The sequence below is a fragment of the Leuresthes tenuis genome, unplaced genomic scaffold (genome assembly GCF_036924035.1).
Source record: "Leuresthes tenuis unplaced genomic scaffold, fLeuTen1.0.hap1 SCAF_15, whole genome shotgun sequence".
NCBI classification, from domain to species: domain Eukaryota; kingdom Metazoa; phylum Chordata; class Actinopteri; order Atheriniformes; family Atherinopsidae; genus Leuresthes; species Leuresthes tenuis.
Genome location: NW_027325369.1, coordinates 6,439,528 through 6,457,111, shown reverse-complemented (window position 1 = coordinate 6,457,111; position 17,584 = coordinate 6,439,528). Strand labels below are relative to the sequence as shown.

Sequence of the window (17,584 nt, the reverse complement as noted above, 5' to 3'; positions counted from 1 at the left end):
TTAACTTAAAAGAACTGCATCTGGGTCCTACCTTCCACTGATCCTGACACAAGTACTAGTTATATATTTATTTTTGTGAAAATACTTTACACATATTAATGCCGAACCTGACGGGGGTCAGGAGAAGAGGGAGAGCAAAGAAAAGGAAAGGAAAATGAGACAAATATAAAGATGAAGCCATCTTCACTTGAAAATGTTCTGTTGTCAGTTGTACTAAGGAGCATTGATTTGACATCTACCATCAGCCTCGGAGGATATAATAAAGTCCAGTGAATAAACAATATTTGAAAGTAATGTCCCATCAAGAATGAACACATGACAGTATATGTGCAGCAACCTTTTTTTTTTTATCAGACTGTTTGAATAATTTGGTCTAGTTTAATGTTAGACTGAAAACTGAAAACTGAGCCACAAAGAGCAATCAGTTCCATCTCTCAATGTGTGAACTTCAAATGAGGGAAATGTAAGTATCTGAGAAATAACTCATCGTTTATTTATGTATTTATTTGTTTAGTACTAGCTAATACTAATGACTTAAGTAATTATGATGACATACACCTACTTCTAAGGAGTTATTGAACGCTTTCTTGTTGAATAATTCCGTTCTGTAATTCAGACAAACCGGAGCATTGTGGATATGGTCCTTTTCTTACTCTCATTGTTATTGTTATAGTGAGTTCCATGCACCGATCTCTGTGATTTAACATTGCATTTTTTGCATGTTTCTGATAAAGATGTAGGTCTCCAAGTATTACGTAATAAGAATATATACAAAACGTTTAAACACAGTATTTAATGGAACACATGCATTACCAGGACTTCTGATGTGTACATTTCCAGGTTGGTTTATTACTGTTGATAAGAAATCATTGTTTTCTAGCACCTGCCAACTTACAGCACTACACTGCATTACTTTGCAGGTTTGATGACAGATAACGTACATAAGCACATTATTTCATGAGGTCATGCCAGTATTGACATTGTGTCCTTAGCCAACTTAAGAACATACATACATAACCCTTCACTGACGTCCTGTTGAAGCCTTGATGGCTGACCATAAATGTGTGGCAATGGTTAGAGTGGGTTGTCCAGTAACCGGAAGGTTGGCAGTTTGATTCCCACTCTCACCACTCAAAGATTGGTGAAATGACAATTGGAGGGGTGGTAGTCCACCTCTTTGTCACAGCCAAGGTGCCCTTGAGCAAGGCACCATTCCCCTGGGCGCTGTGAATGAGCCCTGTCTCCATGAGTGTGTGACCCTGCGCATGTGTGTGTTCAACAGGTGGCAACCTGGATGGGCCACTGTGCCTAAAACAGCAGGTACTTGATTTGATGAAGCCTAACTCATACATGTCAATAAGCCTTCAGAAAATTGTGTCAAGTTGTTAAAAAGGCATCATGCAACCCTTAAATGAAATTACTGTTGATAATAGAATAAAATTATGCTCAATATTGCAGAAAGGTAGGCAGTCAGTCCTGCTACCTGCCACGTCCTCCATCATCTGGCAACAGCTTTGTGCTCCATGTCGGATCTTCAGTTCCAGTACAACCTCTCCTCTGCGCTCCAGGGGTGGCAATGTGAGATTGAGAGTGCTGATGTCTTACTGCATGGAATTTGATTTGTCAGCTGGCTTTTATCCTTTACAAATAAAAGGTACTTATGGAGTAGTTATGACTCTGGGCAGTTTCGTTGAGACTTTCCTTCTTCTCTTCCCTCAGTGATGTCTGCAGATGTGATGGCAGCTTTTGATGTCTCTTTTGCTTCATGTTGTGATGCAGTTGACCACCAGCAGGTGGCACTTCAACACTTTTATGGTAATACAAAAGTGTTCTCACTGGTAACTATTTCTAAATCAGCACTTAGATGGTAGTGTTTTGAAAGACACAAATACTTAATCAACTTACACATATTCTACAGGTAGATATTATATGTTTGACCAACATCTGTTTTGGTGCTGATTTTAAATTAAGTATGATATTGATATAATTTAGTTTAAAACATGCTTCATTGTACTGTACTGTTGTACTTGCCCGATATATGTGTTGATGTAATATATTTTACAGCAGAGGTATAATATCTTTTCTGGTGAGCATGTTTGTGCCATGCCCTTATGTGGGTTTAAGTGGACCAGGGTTGCATGAACGGTGTATGAGCATCTGGCCGTATTTACTAGGTCATCAAAAACTTGGAGCTGAACCCAGCATCGTGGCATTTTTTGTATTTTCCTACTTCACATCTCTTCAACTCAGTCCTGACATCCCCTTGTCTTCTTGGCCAATCAGGACAAACAGACTGATGGCACCATGGTAACACGAAACCTTCTCACATGTGGGTGGGAAAAAGCACATTCATTATATCTTAATAGAGCAACTGGACTGTTTCCAGGGAAACTATGATTTTCAGCTGTGTGAGCGTGTGTGCGTTTGCCTTGTGGTCTGTTTGAATCCGAAAATATGTTGTGTTTCTGGGTTGAATCAACCTTCCATCACAAGAGCAACAACAGCTTAGCTTTAGTGTAATAAGGTCAGTGAACTAGTACCATTCATTAATAGGTTTGTGTCAGCCTGTTACAGCCCATGTGTTTTAATCAACACTTAGCATGAACATATTAGTGCATAGGGATTCATGTCGTTATCAATTAGTGCGTTTGAGATTTGTTAATAAAACTGAAATAATGAAAAAGTATCAATTCAATTTACAATTCTTACATTTCCTGGTTGCTTGATAAAGTTTGATCTGTATGTCCTCTTGGCAGACCTGAATTTAGTTTAATATATAGATGGTAGCTTTTGATCCTGGTAAATCTTAAGTTAGTGTTGCCTTGTGAAGGGAAACCACTTTTGTAGAGACGTAGATAAAACTGAAGTTGGATAATAAATTTCTTAGAAAAAGTTTAAGCCTTGTTGCCAATATCCATGACAAGTCATGACATAAGTCAAGTCTGTGATCATTATTGTGTGGATGTAAAGACCTCTTCTTCATGTAATTTAAAAGTTAGTAGATTCATGTACTATTTAGATTTGAATTGTTTTAGTAATGTATTCAAGAAAAATTCCACTCTGGTAAATTCTTCCAAATAGTCAGAAAATTATTAATTTCGACTTTGTTTGTGCTGTTGAACTGACCAGACTCATTTTGATTGCAACAGCAGGTCTAATTCACATCTGCATCATGACAGGTAAAGAGAGAGCAGAACTGTCACATGACTTTGACAAGATTGTACCACTTTAATGATGGCTGACTGATACGTGGTACATCAGTCAATAAAGAAATGCAAAAGAGAAGGGGATATAATTATAAAACAAATTATATGTGACTGGATAAAGCCAGCCTTTCTTCATGAGCTTTACAAGTTATTTGGCATCATTTTGCACATTTTACAGATGTGATCTCATCTGCAAATTCTGTTGTCCATTGTCATATTTTAGTATTTTATGTATTATTATGTACGTATGTATTACTAAATACTAAAGAGGTTTTAGGTTTAGTGATTTTCTTTGATGCCTGAACAAGCAGTGAGGAGAACACATCTTTAAGCTGACAAAGGGATCTCAGTCTTATAGGTGCTCAAATGCATTTTTAGTAATTAGTTGCAAACTTTTTGATGAATATAGCTAGCATAATATTACCTGTTGACTTGTACCCTACACTTTTGAATCATGAAATTTGTCAATTAGAGTTCCCTTTTTTATTTTTTTTTTAGCCAGAAGTGTATACAATTTAAATGGCTGATTTCCAGCTGTGACGAATGCAGCAAATTAGCTGTAACATGAAGGTCTATCGTGACTCATTTTAAAGACAACCTCAGGTGGAAAGTCTTTAAAGGAACTATAGATTTTAGACTACCACTTTTGCTGAATGTTTTTCAGTGGTAACCGCTTGGAGTCTGTTCATTCACTGTTGATTTGTTCATGTGACATTCCATTGAACAGCCAGTCAGTGAGCAGCTTGTCTGCAGTGTCACAGTCATCAAATGTAGGCGAGAGATTAACATATTTATATGGCCTCTGAAGTGAAGGAAATGTGGAAGTGTCTTAAAGTGAGACTGTGATGGCTCCCGTCTCTAGCTTCTCTCATGAATTATTAAGATGATTTTTTTTCTCCTCCTACATATCATTATATTGTCATAAGCAAATTTAAATAATTCCATAATTAAGGAGCCAGTAAAGGGTAATTAAAATCTGTATGTGTGGCCATTTGAAACAAGACATTTGAAATCATCACCACAGTAATTTTCTTTTACTATTGTCTGATCTTGTAAAAACTAATTGATCTAACTGGTTAGCTGATAAAGAAAATAATCCATTGTTGTAGCTATCTACGCTAGGATACGTAGAGAAAAACTGCATATTTTCAAAATTAGCATGATTATGGTGTCATACAGATTCATTATTGCAGATGAATCATCATTTTGACTGAAGAGCGAACATTCACACATACACACACACACACACACACACACACACACACACACACACACACACACACACACACACACACACACACACACACACACAGGACTGCATCCTGAAACAAAGAAACCACATAAATGTATGACCTTACAGCTCACTAAGAGAGACAGCGGGCACTCCATTAATGCACTGCTAAAAAAGAAGAAAGAAAAAATACAAAGTACCATTTTCTTCTGCACCGTCACTGCACTGTATCTTTCATTAATGATCTGAAACCACATGTTTCCTGCTTCTGTGGGTCTATCACGTTTGTCTTTTTCTTTTCTTTTTTAATCATATTAATCTAATGCTCACATCAAAATGCTCTTTTCTCTCATCTGGAGCTACTCACTTCAAAGCTGAGGCTGCAAAAGTCAGTAGCTGCATAGTAATCAGGGGATGAGGAGTTTTTAGTTTCACACACATACAAGCACACACAACAAACACAAACAACATCTCACTACTGAATTTGTCACAAATTAGCAACTGTGAATTTTTTTCATCATCGTTGTCATCTGTCTACCTCATTATCGTGCTCTTATGTGTCAATAATTTCTAGGTCACACTACCTTTTAATCTTACGGAACATGTTCTCATGTTAGCACTGTTTAAAGGAAATGTGTTAAAGTAAATTAAAACGAATATCTTGCTCAGTGCTGTGTGTGTATGTGCGCAGCAAGCATAAGGATTGACTTTTACCCAGGGTTTCTTCCTGTCCATCTGGAGGCAGACAGTAGGAGGCTCTGAGTTTCCAACACTGAGCCCAGTGTCTGACTGTCAGAGCAGCTGAGAGGGAAACTCTACTTTACAGCCACACACGAACGCACCGTCCACATTAACCATCATACTGTGCTAACTTCGGCGGGATTTGTGTTTGGAAATTGATATTCTGATATATTTTGGAGCATAATATACAAGTTAGATGTTGAAGAAACCAAATTTTTTTCTCAGTTTTTTGCATGACCTCAATCAAGACAAAAGGTAACAGTTTTGACAAGTGGTTAACATATATTCATGGTGTTGCTAGTCATCAAAGTTCCATCTACAGCCCCTGGCTGGTTCTTGGCTCTAAACTTTAAAAGAGTTCATGCTGATTAGAAACCAGATTTCCTGACCAAAAGGGAGTCATTTGCCTGTCAAAATGCAAATAACTGGTTTGAGATTCATCACTAAAAAACATCGAAGCATGTTATGATAAATAGATAGTGTTTCCTAAACGCAAAACCATCCTGTTTAATGGAATATGAAGTGAACCACAGGAAATACTGTTGCAGAAGACTTCCTGTGCTAATGCTGTAGTTTTTACAAATTAGTTTAGTTTTTACAAATGTCAGTTATGTTTTTTGTTCATTTACAGTAAGTCCTCTAAAAGCACAGTTTGAAAATAAATTAAAGTAAAGTAATATGATAGCATTTGTTAGGAACCAAAATAGGAAGTAAAGTACAGAGTAGTTCAAGCAATAAAGGATTACTGCAAAGCGTGGGTGTGTAGATGAATTATGGAAAGAGCAAAAAGTGTGGAATAAAACAATTAGATAGGCTCCTGCATCTTTGCACACCTACGCTGCTTTCTTTGGCATGCTTTCTTGTTCCTGTTGATTTCTCCTCACTGAAATGTTACCGTGGAAACAGGAGACAGCATTAGACCCCCACCTCCCCCGAGAAATACACATGCTCACACTCACGCTCCCATTTATGCATTTCTATTCATTGTACAGAAATAGCTAAAATAATGCAAACAACAACGTAACTTTGTCTACAAATGGTGGTCCCATGTGTACCCATCTCAAAAAAACACAAACTGACTTTCTTTTGACATTGCTTCTGTGGTCCAGGTTTTTGATAAAACACCTTTTATTTTACATATTTTATTTTACAATTGGCAGCCATGAATCTGAGCGAGTGGCTATGGAGTCCCCTAGGGGTCCATTCTTGGACTTCTTCTGTTTAACTTGTATATGCTCCCTTTGGGTCAGATATGCAGTTATGCAGACGATACACAACTTTATGTGTCTCTGTCACCAGACGACTGCAGCCCAGCAGACGTACTGTGTCAGTGTCAGGAGGAAATAAAAAACTGGATGAGAAAGACTTTTCTACAATTAAAAGAAGACAAAACTGCAGCATTGGTAAATATTTTGAGACTCGGGCCCTTACAATCACTGACCAAGTTCGTAACCTTGGAGTGTTGATAGACTCAGATCTGACTTTCAGCAGCCACATCAAAGCTATCACCAAGGCAGGTTTTCTCTCCCAAAAAGACCGGGAGAAACTCATCCATGCATTCATCTCCAGTAGATTTGATTATTGTAATGGTCTTTTAACTGGACTTCCCAAAAAGAGCAAAACTGGAACAAACTGCCAGTGGAGATTAAACTGTCACCAAATGTAGACATTTTTAAATCCAGGTTAAAAACATTTTGTTTCTCATGTGTCTATGCATGAAATCTGCACGGTATCTGTATAATTTATTTAAATTATTTTTAATATAATTAAAATTAATTTAAACTTGTTTTTAATCATTTTAATTTCCATCCATTTTCTATACCGACAGTCCGTTAATCGGGTAGCGGGTGGGCTGGAGCCTATCCCAGCAGTCATCAGGCGGTACACCCTGGACAGGTCGCCAGTCCATCACATTATATTCTTTTATTTATTTTTAATGCTTCTTCCACTCCCTGCTGTAGAGCTTTTATTTGATGTAAAGCACTTTGAATTGTTTTGTACATGAAATGGGCTATACAAATAAATTTGACTTGACTTGACCTTTTGTGCCTTCATATTTTAATGTGTGGTTAAAGAATCCAGGGTCATTTCTGTGAGGCCAGGTTGGACAAAGTTTTAAAGGAGAAATGTTTTTTCCAGTCTTACTCTTACAAGCAAGCACAGAAATGTGCATGGAAATAGATAGTTTTAGATCCAGTTTTGCAAACCATTGTTTACTGGCATGCAATCCAAAGTCTAAACATCAGGTTTTCTCCCATATTTCACTGACAACATTAATCCTTAAACATCAAAGTCCAAAATACATTGTTTCCGTGGCTTAAGTTTACAGAGGTTCATGAACACATATCTTTCCAAAATACCAAAACAGCTTTTATGTTTAACAATTCTATTCTGCTTAGGAAGGTTCTCAACTGCATGAAATAACCTGGAATGATTTCAGAGGCAACCATAACAAGAGCTGGTTGAATTCCCTAAATGTTAAGGAAAGGAGCCTCAGTGGTTCCTTTTTTTGTTTTTTCTTTTTTTCAGGTATAATGCTGTAAAATGGAGCAAGGAAAGGGCTTAAATCCAACTTACAGGTTGATGAGGACAAAACACCAGACATGGATCCATAACTGATTTCTTTGGAGAACAATATTTGTGAATTGAAAAAATATATACATAAACACTTACCCATCAAATTTTTAGCTGCTGTTTTTATACTGACTTAACCCTTGAGCAGGCGACTGGGGACAGCTCAAATACTAAAGTTTCACTCGTTCTGTCTGTGTATCACATGTACCATGCGTACTATGTGTGTGCTTGTGTGCGTGCATGTATCCAGGCTGTCTGTTTGTGTGGTCTGATCAGTGTGTCATTGTGTGTCCCCTCTCCCTCTCCCTCCTCCTGCCAGTCACCCCAGAGGCCATCGGTTTCCTATCAGCGGTGGGTGTCTTTATTGTGGCGTTAGCTGTCCTCTTCCTCTTCATCAACAAGAAGCTGTGTTTCTCACGTGTCGGTGGCCTGCCTTGTTTAGAGCAACATGGCCGTCACAAGAAAGGACGACTTGGAGTCCTCCAGGGGCTAGGTGAGTGACTGACACATGGATGCTAAATTTCCTAAAATTATGTCGACCTTAATTTCTTTTCTTGCGCTTTTAACCATACTACATTATTTTTTTTTGCAGATGGAGTTTACCCAGCTGTCATTGAGTCATAGATGTTTACATTTTTAATTTTTAATAAATTTAATAAATTAATGAATAACTTCTCTTTAGCTTTGCTGTTGTTTAGGGCTGGCATTGATCTTTATCTCAAAGTAACAGTTATGCTTTATCAAGAAAAGTTCTTAAGTGTTGTTTTTACTTTCTTCAAAATATACATACATAATGCATCATGTGTGAGTTAGCAGTGAGTTGTGTGATATTTTCCAGTCTATGCTAAAAGTTAATTCATAGTTTCCATGTCCACTGTGCAAGGCCCGTGTGACATAAATGTTGTTTTCTACACTAGTTCATGTGGGTCCACTGGGTCCCTCTGTGGTCGACTGTGTGCATCCCAAATATTTATAACTGCTTAGACTGAGTGTGCAGCTAAACCGATTACATGCCCCTACATGTAAAACTTTGGTACAGCTGGTCCTAACATAAGCATGAATCTGCAGAGTCCCAGTCAGTCTTGGCCTTAGCAAGACTCCTGACAGCTTTGCCAGCAGCTCCATAAATAACAGATGAACTTTGAGTTATTCAGATTTCTTTCCACAGGTCATCTCAAATTGCTATATGTATAGAAGTCAAACAATTTGATTACAAAAATAGTCTTGCTCAGTATGGGCTACAAGAAGAGAAATAAAGAAACACAAAGTTCTGAAATATGAGATATATTCAGATAGGCACAGAGAGAACAAGGGGACAAATTACCTGTGAGAGACACACAAAATGAATGACATGCAACATGTACATCTATGTTTTGAGAGTCAAGGAGAAGTAATCAGTATGTGCAAAGAGATCCATCAGTTGGCTGGGTGAATTGTTTTTTTGGCTCAAGTAACACAAATAGATGCAACGACAACAACATATTTCTGAGCTGTTAAAGGACAAATATAGTCATTTCAATTATGTCTGAATTTAAAAATTTGAAAGTGAGAACCGTTGCATTGAATATCAAGGCTTATCGACTGAACAACCCAAATCTTTGCAGAGAGAGTACATGTCGCCTGTTTGTATTATTGAACTGTTAAGGAAAAGAGAGAGTATGTGGGTGAGTTTGTATTTGTGCAGTTTGTATGGAGATTTCTGTGGGCAATTGTGCCTGGATGAGAGAAAAAGTAACATGAGTCAGCCACAAACTGCCATAAAGCTGTGCAGCTGCTTGTAACAAAAACATGATAAAACCTTGAAGAAAGGCAGAGAGAAAAAAAATACATTCAGTGTGTAACAGAAAGCAACAGTGTAGCTTTTGTTCTGCGTTTTCGTCATCTGCTTGAACTTTTTCTGTCCACCCACATGACAAACAATGCACACACCCAGAGCAAAGGCCACCATAATTTAATAAAAACTTAAAGTTTTTTCTGTTTATGAAGCCTGGCAAAAAAATTCTAAATCACCACACTTTCAGGATTTTAATTGAGATGTTCATTGAGTTTTTTTTACTTTGTTAAAAAAAAGAAGTAAACGAAACACAAAACAATTTTATCTAAAACCTGAATTAATAGGAAAAAAAATTGTAGATTCACTTTGTAATTTGCACACTTAAACAATTATCTGCACAAGTCTAAAGTGCAAATGACTCCCCAATTAAGAGTGCTTCCTTAAGCTCTGGAACATTACATAAGGTGGAACATAAGGTAATTCAACACAGAGTGTGGCAAAAGTTGTTTTTTGTTTTTACCAGTCAGCTGTGTCTATAATTTGGAGCAAGTACAAACAAAATGGGGAGGTCTTAAAAGAACATACATGTCGACCAAAGAAGAACTGGACTATGGATAATTTGATGAAAGTGAGACATAAGGCGATTGTGTATTTTTTAATGCAGGTGCAAATTAAACATGTAAATACAACTGCCTGAAGTAAACATACTAATTTTAAGAACATTATTGATGATATAGGGTTGATGTAAATGACCTGGGGACATGGCAGTCAATACCTGTACAGAAAATGCACAGGTGGACACTTTTCTCACTTCGTGAATCAAAAGAAGGTGGTGAGGTCATTATTCGGGATGATAATGTATTTTGCCACAGGGCAAACAGTCTCAATCCAACTGAAAATTAATGAGAGCAATTTAAAAATAAATAAAAGCTCATGACAAGGCTCCATCCTGCAAAGCTAATCTGTTAACTGCTACGTGGGAAAGTTGGAATAAAACTGATGAAGAATATAGTTTTTCTTTAGTAATTTTTTTTTCTCGTGATTACATAATTCATCCTTCACTTCAAGATTACAGCAGTTTTATTGAAAATGTTTTAGGGGAAAATAATTTTAGTCCGTGTTTTCCTTTTTTTCCCGTAAAAAAAAAAAAAAAGAACTGAATGAACATCCTCCAAGTGTGGTATTTTCATCATTTGGTCAGGTATTGTAGGCTTTATCAGCTAATCGTGTAGTTGTCACAGAACCATATTAAATGGCTTAAACTTTAGGTAACATTAGTATCTTTATTTGTACAAATATGAGCCACTTCATATATCTACACAATAATATATGTCATCAAGTACACAATATAGTCGGTTACAATGTAAATGGAAATAAGTCTTTGGAAGAGTTTTGTCACCTATTTTAAATTTTCTAAACCCTTTTCGTGCATTCAATAGAAAATGGAAAATGCAAATAGAAGAAAAAGATGTTTTTAATTTGTTTAATCAGGTCCGCAGAGCATTTTTCTCACAAACTGGGTTTGTGCATGAATACAATCAGTATTAAAGGCCCAAACGGGCTGTCAGACAGTTTGATTCAAATTTCTGGACCAGACAACAGTGAAGTTTAAAAGGAAAAACATAGAGAGACCTTGTAATAGCCGATTTAACAGGACATTCCATCTACTCATAGCAGGAGAAGTGTTACCATTAGTTCTCTTTTCATAAATTATTCCCCTCCAAGGACTATCGGCATCACAGTGACATCACTCATTAGTTTGTGAACTTGTGTTTGAAGCCTCAAGTTTCCATGTTGGTTGACTTCCCACAGGGGGTGTGAGGAGATGGACCCAAAATGCAGACTTGAACGCAAGGTAGATGGAAAACTAAAACTTATTTTATTTGGAAACTATAACAAAAAGCACAGACTAGCCAGAACACCAAAAACCAATAGTGAAAAACAGACTAACAGACAGAGAACTAAGAGCAAAAACACAGGCTTGGCTGGCAGGGAAACACGAGGATATGACAGTGAGAATCTGGTAAAGACTGAGAAACGGGAAATACACTATATAGCCAAAAGTATTCGCTCATCTGTCTTTACACACATATGAACTTAAGTGATATCCCATTCTTCATCCATAGAGTTTAATATGACGTCAGCCCACCCTTTGCAGCTATAACAGCTTCAACTCTTCAGTGCAAGCTTTCCACAAGGTTTAGGAGTGTGTTTATGGGAATTTTTGACCATTCTTCCAGAAGCGCATTTGTGAGGTCAGACACTGATGTTGGACGAGAAGGCCTGGCTCGCAGTCTCTGCTCGGATTCATCCCAAAGGTGTTCTATCGGGTTGAGGTCAGGACTCTGTGCAGGTCAAGTTCTTCCACACCAAACTGGCTCATCCACGTCTTTATGGACCTTGCTTTGTGGATTGGTGCACAGTCCTGTTGGAACAGGAAGGGGCCATCCCCAAACTGTTTCCACAAAGTTGGTAACATGAAATTGTCCAAAATCTCTTGGTATGCTGGAGTATACCAAGCATAAGGAACTAAGGGGCCAAGCCCAGCTTCTGAAAAATAACCCCACACCATAATACCCCCTCTATCAAACTTTGCACTTGGCACAATGCAGTCAGACAAGTACCGTTCTTTTGGCAACCACCAAACACAGACAGATTGCCAGATGGAGAAGTGTGATTCGTCTCCACTGCTCTAGAGCCCAGTGGCACCGACCCGGTTCTGTCATTTCACGTAGCCTACCACTTTGTGGCTGAGTTGCTGCCTTTCCCAGTCGCTTCCACTTTGTTATAATACCACTGACAGTTGACTGTGGAATGTTTAGTAGCGAGAAAATTTCACGACTGGACTTGTTGCACAGGTGGCATCCTATCACAGAACCACACTGAAATTCACTGAGCTCCTGAGAGCAACCCATTCTTTCACAAATGTTTGTAAAAGCAGTCTGCAGGCCTAGGTGCTTGAATTTATACACCTGTGGCTATGGAAGTGATTGGAACACCTGAATTTATTAAATTTGGATGGGTTAGTGATGAGTGAATACTTTTGGCAATATAGTGTATATACTGAGGGAAGTGATGAGGAAATTACTGCAGCTGAAACTAACTGACTGGTGTGTAAATTAAGCTAAGAACCAGACAGGAGGGATCGGAGAAAACTAAGAATAATGACCAGGATCAAGACACAGGACTGAAAACATAAGAAAACAAGAATGTAAGTAATGCAAGAGAGTAAATGATTAAACAATGAAAAACACCAGAAACTAAGCAAATACGTTTCTCTGGATACTCCAACACTTAAATTATTGTTCTTTGGAGCACTTTAACACTGAACTCTGCAAATAAACTTTTTAACAGTTATGCCAACAGAAATGCCAAAATACTATGAAATTGATACAGTGATAATTTCCTTCATGTGGGCTGAAGAGGGTACCTGATTGAGTACCTGTGAGGCATTTAAGTCAAAGAGCAAAGTTAAGTTGAAGTTAAAATCACTGGTTCGTAGACTTTTCTGATTTCTGATCTCTCATAAAGCACTCACATTTACAGCAGCAGATTAGTGGAGACTGTGAGTCAAACTGTGATCAAACAATGAGCCAGTTTGTTGGTTCCTCACCTGCAGCAGGTGGAGCCTCTGGTAGTTCCAGTTGGTTTCCTGAACAAACAACACATCCTGTTCAGAGTGGCTCCATATAATTTACGACTTCTACTCCTCTGGAGCGTCACGACAAGAGGTAGGGACTGCTTGCAACCACAACTTATGATAAACCGTGTGTGGAAATTTAGTCATAATCGGATAACTATAAATGTAATAGAAGTAAATGATCTTCCTCTGAATACAATGACTCATTGAGGAGGGGAACTGATTGTCCAGCATATCTTTAAATTTTTTGGTATTATTCAGTGTATATAAATGGGATTTTTTTTTACCTAACTACAGAGTGTTAAATTCTAATGATAAAATGGGTTTAGGATACATTATGTATTTGAACTCTATTGCAATGTTACTTTGAAAGTAAAGTTCTCTTTACTTGAGTTCCCTTGTGTCCAGTGAGAAAGGGATGTTAAACTATATTTACAAATAGATTTGAAACGTAATAAACAGAGTATTAATTAAATACAATATCATGTAAAGTCGTAAGATGCTATTTAAAAGTATGTACATATATATAACAGATTAACAGATTTTCTATATTTCAGTATTTTGGTTACTGTAGAACAAAACCGAACATATCAAAAGTGTGAATTCTTCAACATAGCACTGTTTACTTTGGTACTAATCTTTTATATTGTTAGCAGCATGTTAGCTGTGTTTTGTCATGGAATAGATTGTATAAGAGTTAATTGTAGCACAAACACTCCTGACTTGCACATCATTATATTGACTTGTTTTAATTAGCACTCACTGCTTATGCTTAGCAGCCACATGACTCTCCACAGGATGTGGTCAATTCAATTCAATTCAGTTTTATTTATATAGCGCCAAATGTCATCTCAAGACACTTCAATAATACAGTCCAATTCAAACCAATCAGAGTCCAATTCATTGTAATCATAATCCAATCAACTCCAATTAATTAAATTCAAATTCATTCCAATTCATACATACAGCGCCAATTCAAAAACCAACAGATTGATCTGAAATTTCTCTTCAGTCCAATCTCCCGTCTTGAGCATTCATGAGGAGACTATGGAGAGAGGTGACCCCCTTTTAACAGGAAGAAACCTCTGGCAGAACCAGACTTAATAAGGGTGGCCATCCGCCTCGACCAGCTGGGGTTTGAGTGGACAGAAAAGAGGGGACAACAAGCACTGTAACACCATTCGAAGGTTTTAAGCCTAATCTTAAAGTTAGAGAGGCTGTCTGCTTCCCGGACATATACTGGCTGTTGCTGATAACTGAAGGCTCTGCTTCCCATTCTACTTTTAGAAACTCTAGGAACCACAAGTAAACCTGCAGTTTGAGAGCAAAGTTGGGAAAATATCTAACATTGAGATCTTTAAGATATGACAGAGCTTGGTCATTAAGAGCTTTATATGTGAGGAAAACAGTTTTAAATTCAATTCCGAATTTAACAGGGAGCCACTGAGAAGAAGCTAAAACTGGAGAAATATGAACTCTCCTGTTAGATCTCATCACTCTGGCTGCAGCATTGTGGATCAGCTGGAGGCTTTTCAGAGAATATGTGGGACAGCCCAACAATAAAGAATTACTGTAGTCCAATCTTTAAGTAACAAATACATGGACTAGTTTCTCTGCATCACCCTGAGACAGGATGTTCCTAATTTTGGCAATATTACGAAGGTGAAAGAAGGCAGTCCAAGAAACCTATTTTATATGTGCGTTAAATGATAAATTCTGGTCAAAATTAACTCCAAGGTTCCTCACTGTTGTACGAGAAGCCAAGGAAATGCCATCTAGAGTAATTATATAGCAAGACAATTTCTCCCTAAAGCGCTCAGGTCCAAAGATAATAATTTCAGTTTTGTCTGAATTTAGAAGCAGAAAGTGAAAGAGTTATTCAGTTCTTTATGTCTTTAAGACATGTTTGTAGTCTGACCAACTTATTGGTTTTATCTGGTTTTATAGATAAGTACAGCTGAGTACCATCAGCATAACAATGGAAATGTATGCCATGCTGTCTAATAATGTTACCTAATGGAAACATGTACCTAACATGTATAAAGTGAAAATAATCAGTCCAAGCACAGAACCCTGTGGAACTCCATAACTTACTCTGGTGTGCAAGAAAGATTCTTTGTTTACAAGAACAAATTGTAATCTATCAGATAAATATGACTTAAACCAGCCTAATACAGTTCCTTTAATCCTAATAATATGTTCAAGTCTGTAATAGAATGCCATGAACGATCGTATCATAACAATTTCTTGTCACCAGTTGGAAAACTTAAGCCACTGTTGAAGTGCCTTAGAGTGCAATATTGCTGGTTGCCTCGACACTTGAACAGAAACATTTCAGGATTCAATTGAATGCAGTAAAAAAAAAAAAACAACTCACCTTCTGTCAGGAAAAAATAAGTCAGTAGATTTTTCTAAGAGGTCATCATGGAGTCATTCTAATCAGATAGTTGTTTATCCTTTTGAAAATAATGTTAGATTTATTACATATCAAAGAAAGATGTTTTGAGCCTTTCTGGCTGACACATCTTGGAGCATACAGATAAAGGTATTCTGTAGCAAATGTATCTTGAATAAAAACATCTATTATAAATCTCAGCGGTTTATGACGATACCATGGAAAAGTTGGAACCATTTTCCGTAAATACAGTGTAGACGTTACAAATTGATTTTAACCAGATCCTTTAACATCTAGAATACTTTGGGTTAGAGCTTTTGGACAGTTTTATGAATTTCATTACTTCATACTTATGAAAATAACTCTCTATTGATACATGAGACCACCATGTACTTTCCTCCAGCTCTACCCTTCCAAAGCCTCTCTTTTGTCATCCAAAGCAAGTATTTTAAAAGAGAGGAGAAGAATGTGGCAATGAATAGATGTTGGGAAAAAAGAAATTCTATTACTTGATTGATAATTTAAAAAATCACACACGCACACTATTTTCCTCAAATGCCATGTGTGTTTCTTACACTAATCAGTCAGACCTATTACTCTTCTATGAAAGCCTTTAGAAGACAGAATATAACAAACTGATCAGTCATTTCTCACCCACTCAGTGCACAGCTTCCTTCCTGTTCTGTAGGTAACCATGGCAAACACTTTAAAAGGTATGGTGACCTGCACTTTAGAGAATAGGGGGATAATCACTCCACTACGTCATTCATTCACCCGTTGCTATCCCATTTTGTTTAACTATAAACGGAGTGAAGTGACCCTCCTCCTTGCAAACAGGCTTCATTATTTTCATCAGAAGCATAGAGGACATAGCTTTATGTGCTCTCCTTAGCTTTTATTAAGGACAGATATTTTTTAGTTCTCCACAGTACAGAATAGTGAAACCTTGAGGTGGTTACTTCTTACTCATGTCCATGACAAATACACCAAAATATAACCTATTTTAAAAAGACTTAGCCCCAAAATAAGTTAATATTGTTTTGTCCACATATAATTTCAGGCTCTCTGTTTAGCCATCGGTTTAGATAGCTCATTGGGTGCTTGTGAAAAGTAGTGTTGACTTATGTTTTACCACTAATTTTTAGTGCTTCACTTTTTTCTTTCTTCTAATTTGTCAGCCTTCCAGTAACAAGTCTGGGATCCAGCATTGAGCGAATGCTTTTAATCTAGAATTCAGGCCAAAGGTTATGAAATCATACAGATTTAGCCCCTAAATAAAGGGTCAATTAAATTTTTATTTTTGTTGCTGCTCCTTCATTCCATCTGGATTTCCTCTTGTCTCCTGAATTCTCCTTGCTTTTCCCATGTACCAATCCCTCTGTTTCCCTGTGTGTACCTTTTTCCAGTGAACAGTTATGGTGATGATGACATTGATGCCACTAGTTCCTCGGACAGCGAAGATGAGGTGCTGAAGCAGTTTGAGATCTCGGTGTCACGTTCACAGAGTTTCCGCACTGCGGCAGCTAACAGCAGTTTAGAGCTATCCCACCAGACACAGCTGGCGTTGGGTCGACGCCATAGATTCACCCGCCTGTCAGACCAGGAGGAGGGCAGCACTGAGCCATCGGACTGTGAAGGTACTGAATTCAAAACTTTGACTTATGGGTTATCATACTATTAACACCTGATGTAATATATGAGTATGTCTGTGTCTCGAGGTTCCCCTCAGGTCTTAAAGGGGGACTCCAGTATTATTAAACCTAGACCTTATTTTTGGCATGAAATACGTTTATCTACTCACCGAGAACAGTTTGGCGAAAGAATGAGCTGTGCTACAGCCATGCGTGTCGATGAAGTTTTCCCAGTAGAGGTGTGTGTAGAATTTCCTCCATTGTTATGTTAAAACAACTATGTTAAAACTGCTTTGTCCTTCATATTTACCATGTCTAGAAAGATTTAAACAAAAAAAAAACAACGTTGTACTTTGCAGTAAAAGAAAGAGCAAATCTAAAGTTTCAGGAAT

The 17,584-nt window shown here is 37.5% G+C and overlaps 1 protein-coding gene across 2 annotated transcripts in view; it reads left to right on the top strand.

Annotated features, from left to right (window-relative positions):
• Positions 1-17,584, top strand: part of syt16 (synaptotagmin XVI) — a 41,424-nt gene that overhangs the window by 6,646 nt on the left and 17,194 nt on the right. Inside the window, exons 2-3 of one of the 2 annotated variants that reach the window (XM_072365564.1) lie at positions 8,072-8,245; positions 16,968-17,198. In XM_072365564.1, coding sequence (XP_072221665.1) covers positions 8,072-8,245; positions 16,968-17,198 — 405 coding nt within the window. Of the gene's footprint in view, positions 1-8,002; positions 8,246-16,967; positions 17,199-17,584 lie in introns of both variants that reach the window. The other variant, XM_072365563.1, reaches the window with a different exon arrangement.